The sequence below is a fragment of the Tupaia chinensis genome, unplaced genomic scaffold (genome assembly GCF_000334495.1).
Source record: "Tupaia chinensis unplaced genomic scaffold, TupChi_1.0 Scaffold144037_1, whole genome shotgun sequence".
Lineage (NCBI taxonomy): Eukaryota > Metazoa > Chordata > Mammalia > Scandentia > Tupaiidae > Tupaia > Tupaia belangeri.
In genome coordinates this window covers 37,876-42,576 of record NW_006203889.1, presented here as the reverse complement: position 1 = coordinate 42,576, position 4,701 = coordinate 37,876, and the positions used below count along the sequence as shown (strand labels likewise).

Sequence of the window (4,701 nt, the reverse complement as noted above, 5' to 3'; positions counted from 1 at the left end):
CCAATTGGTTAAATAAACCATAGAGTCAGAAAACAGCAGAAAATGCATGTAAAGGAATGGGAGGATTAACAAAGAAATTGTCACAGAGCGTGACCTTAAGGACTACTAGACAACACTCACAGATAACTTGTATTCTATTGCTCAGGCTGTCTCAGCTCAATACTTAACCATGAAGGAAAGACCGATCTTCAAATTGACCTCCTAGCACTGGAGTTTATTTGTCCTCTGATTATACTAAGGGCCTTAAATAACCTCTGTGAAAGAATTGTCTCTTTACACAATATGGGAGCTTCACGGTAATTTCACTATCATTGTTTAGGAATATAGAAAGAAAGCTAACAATGTGTTTCTATCCTAACCACATGACAAACATGGTAGACTAGTTTTATAAATCAAAGTTTTACCTCATGCTAATAGTTTAGCTGTTAGTTTTCTCAATGCCATCATGATATCTTTGTTCCTTAGAGTATATATAATGGGATTAAAAGTTGGTACCAAAATGGTATAGAAAAGAGAAAAAAGCTTCCCCATTCTCTCAGACTGTTCTGATTTGGGTTGTAAATAAGTAATGACACCTGTTCCATAGAATAACACTACAACTGTCAGGTGAGAAGAGCAGGTGGAGAAGGCTTTAGACCTCCCTCTGGCTGATGACAATTTCAACATGTTGGAAATAATTTTACCATAAGAGAAGACAATTAAAAGAAATGGAACCATGATAAACACCACTGCAACTACATAGACTGCTATCTCATTCACAAATGTGTCCCCACAAGCAAGCTTCAGCATTGGTGGAGTGTCACAGAAGAAGTGATTGATTGTGTGAGATGCACAAAAAGGCAAAGAGAAAATCTGATATGTATGCCCGATGACAGCTGGAACTGTGGTGATCCAGGAGGCAGCCACCAGCTGGCTGCAGACCTTGTGGTTCATCACTAATGCATAATGGAGAGGGTTACAAATGGCCACATAGCGGTCATAGGCCATCACTGTCAGGAGGAGACACTCTGTACCCCCAAACATAAGGAAAAAACCCATCTGTGTAGCACAGGCAAGGAAGGAAATATGTCCTTTCTGAGTCCAAAGGTCCATGAGCATTCTCGGGATAGTAACTGTTACATAGCAGATTTCCAAGAAGGAAAAGTTGCCAAGGAAGAAATACATGGGTGTGTAGAGAGCTGGGTCTATTTTTATTAGTAGTATTATGATGCTATTGCACACAAAGATAGTCAAATATATGAGTAAAAATACACCAAACAGAATCCATTGGAGATTGGGAATATTGGAAAACCCCAAGAGAACAAATTCCATCATTGTAGTGATATTTGAATATTCTGCTTTAATTTGCTCTTTGTCTGCAGATATGGTAAGTTTAAAATGATTGATTAATTCACATGTTGACATATCTTTTCCCCTTATGTTAACTGGAAGAGATGCATGTTTATGCCTATATAATTTCTCAAATTATTTCTACTATTACTCAGAAATTAGATGAACATTACTATTTCTATAGAATGAAATTAGAAACTCTTGAAAGTAACTGATAATAGGGTTGAAGTGAATTCAAGAAGTACAATTCTAGTATATTTTGTAGGTTTGGATGTAATGACACTAGAATTACTGAGAAGTATGCATTATTTAGAGAATGGTAAGGGGGAAAAAAAATCTCATTGTTTGACCAGTAAGAGTGGATTTAGGATATAGGCTATTTCTATTGTTTACATCTTGGTTTATTCTCTTTGTATTAAACATCATGTTTCATATTTTTTTTAATTTAAAGAATATGTTTTTCTTTGAAGTTTTAATTTAATTTTAATGCAAAAAGATTTTTGTTTTTTTTTTGTTTTTTTGTTTTTTGGGGTTTTTTTTTTGCCATAGTGCTTGTGCCCTTGCCAGAGTCAAAATGAGGTTTAAGTTTACTCTTTTATACTCCAATGGGAATCACTTTTCTTAAAATGTGGAAATAAATGTACTCATTATTGCTGTAATTGATGTATCTCTCCCCTTATTTATACTAAATATGAAAACAATAATCCCAGCATCCTGTTCATCATGTTTATCTAGTAACATGTCCTATATGGTTTGTGATAGATATTATCTTTTAACTTAAATAAGAAATATAGCCCAGACTAATCTGCTGGTCCCACCTATATATTTTAATACTTGTTATATATCTCTCTATCCACATGAGATTCTTTACTGATATATAATTCCCTTACATTTAAATAGAACTTCCTGCCTCTACTTTCTCATCATAATGTTACCTTATAGATATACAAATTTGAGTAAACCTAACTATTATTTACTCTGGCCATATAAGTGTCCAAAATACATGGGTAGCACTGAAAAACAAAATAAAACAAATCCATTAAAATGAGCCAATCTTGGGACCAGCAGTTAGCGTAATGGCTATGTCACTGGACTCCCATGTAGTCGACTGAGGTTCGCGTCCCAGACCCCGTGGCTTAAAACTCATGCTGGGCACATGGGCTCAATATCCTGAAAGGAGAATGAAAGAGAAGGGGTTGTTGCGTGGCCATCCCCCCTGGAGGGTGACTTCTTGCTTTCTGTATCTCTGTCTCTCTCAGTGTGTCTGGCGAGCACACGTGCCCTGTAGGAAAAAAAAAAGAAAAAAAAATGCCACTCTCTGGGTCCACCATGTGCCATAGTCCATGTGCTACACTGGACTCCAATATGGACCCAGCACCATGAAACTCACAGTGGGTAAGTGTACCTGCATTTCCAAAATCCTGAAAGGAGAATGGAGAAGAGGAAATTGCAACATGGTCATCCCTACTGGGAGGTGATTTCTCACTTCTTTTCTCTATTTCTGCCTGTCTCCAACAAATGTATCTGTCCTATGGCAAAAATCTCTAAAAAAATTAAAGTCAAAATTAAAAATTCCTGTCAAGCTGCTGCACTTCATATTCATGTAATCTTTTATAAAGTTAGCAAATCAGCATAACTTTATGATGCTTGTTACAATTTCTTTTGTTTTCCAGCTTTTCACAACAAATATTTATGTGTTTGTCTAGCTCCTCAGATCTACTTCACTCTACACCATCTAGGCCCATCAGCTGACATTTTTGATTATTGCACTCATAAATGAAAATGACCAGACAAATATTCTCTCATATTTACAAGCTACCATTAGTAATAGTTGTCAAATTTACTTTGAATAAATTCCTTTTTTTATTAAAGTCATGATTATCATTTGGCAGAGATTTAATTTTATTTAACTTTATACTGAAGAGCTACATGACATGTATTAGCTAATGAACTCATTTTCAGGAAAAGTTCTCAGGATTCCAGTCTCTTATTATTTGAATCTTGATCCTTAGATTTAGAAATAGCCTCAACATAGTCTAACAGCACAATTTTAACTTACCTTCATGGATGTCCATGTTCTTTGTATAGAGTGTAGGGGATTTTTGCCCTATAAATCTTTTGGTAACTTCTGTTTCTCAGAAAATCACTCTTTCTATAGTATTTTTTTGCTTGGTTCAAATATCAACTGCTCTTAAATAGGAACAATTACTCTCACCCTGAGGGATGTGTCTTGTGTATCAATTTAATTTCTAGAAGACTTCTGCTGCTGGACAATCATTCTGTTCACTTTGAGAAACTACATTTGTTTAGGTAGATTCATCCATGTCTGCAGTCCCTCATTAGCATAGAGCTCCCACAAGAGGGAATCTCTTGGCAGGGAAATATCACTTAATTGTTTAGAACCACTATCAGAAAAAAGTTTAAATTTTTCTAGCTATTAATTTAAGGTCCTTGATAACTGATACAGATTTTCTTTTCTTATTTTTACTCCTGTAATTACACCAGATCTAGGAATCCAAACCTTAAGAACGCATGTTATGTGACAAATGTGCTATGCTTGTTGGGTTCAGCATACTTGATTGTGAGATTCTTATTCAGAAAGATAATGCTCTGTCCTAGTTAAATCTTCATGGAAATTAACACATGTCATTTCTGCGAACAAACATCTAATTTTTTTTCATATTATATTGCCAAATCACACATCTGGAAAAATACCTGACTGAAAATGAAATACAGGTCACCTCAATAAACATTTTATTATTTTTTAGAATGTATTTACATTCATTCACTGTACATCATTACAGCATACAAAATGAGATTTTTCCGTCCAGAATACACTGTATATGGGCTCAATCAAGTTCATCAACATATGTGTTATTATCAACAAATAATTTTCCATTTCTTATTTCCTGTATATTTTGCCGTTTTTTCCATCCATGATTCCCTATCTCTAACCCTCTGCCATCTCCCACTCTCCTCCCACACTGTCTCTGGTATCTATGGTTGCTTTCTATGTCTTTTCTCCCCACATTTTATTGTTTCACTAAAGATCTTAATTAATCTCAATATTTTCAATAGCAAGTACAGCTGATACATACATATCCATGAACATAAGTCTGACTTTAGGCATGAACCACAGTGAGTAGAATGAACATACTATAAAGTAGCATGTAGTTGGGGCTATATAGCTTACTACAGTCATCAAATAGGTATTTTTATTTTTTTTTAATTTTAAGAAAAACAGTTTCAGAGGTTTTTTTCTGTGAAATTTTTTTTTAACTTAATTTACTTTCATTCCCTAAGCATCATCACAGCATACAAGATGTGTTTCCACCCAGAATATATGGCAGAGTGGTTAAATCATACATGTTA

At 34.8% G+C, this 4,701-nt stretch overlaps 1 protein-coding gene across 1 annotated transcript; it reads right to left on the bottom strand.

Annotated features, from left to right (window-relative positions):
* Positions 1 to 405: 405 nt before the first annotated feature.
* LOC102498898 (olfactory receptor 10AG1-like) lies at positions 406 to 1,359 on the bottom strand. The gene has a single exon (XM_006165800.2). The coding sequence runs from the start codon at positions 1,312 to 1,314 to the stop codon at positions 406 to 408; it is 909 nt and encodes a 302-aa protein (XP_006165862.2). The 5' UTR covers positions 1,315 to 1,359.
* Positions 1,360 to 4,701: the final 3,342 nt, after the last annotated feature.

What these genes read in the sequence shown, in the direction of transcription:
- LOC102498898 (XM_006165800.2), bottom strand. Translation starts at nt 1,314, where the DNA reads ATGATGGAATTTGTTCTCTTGGGGTTTTCCAATATTCCCAATCTCCAA.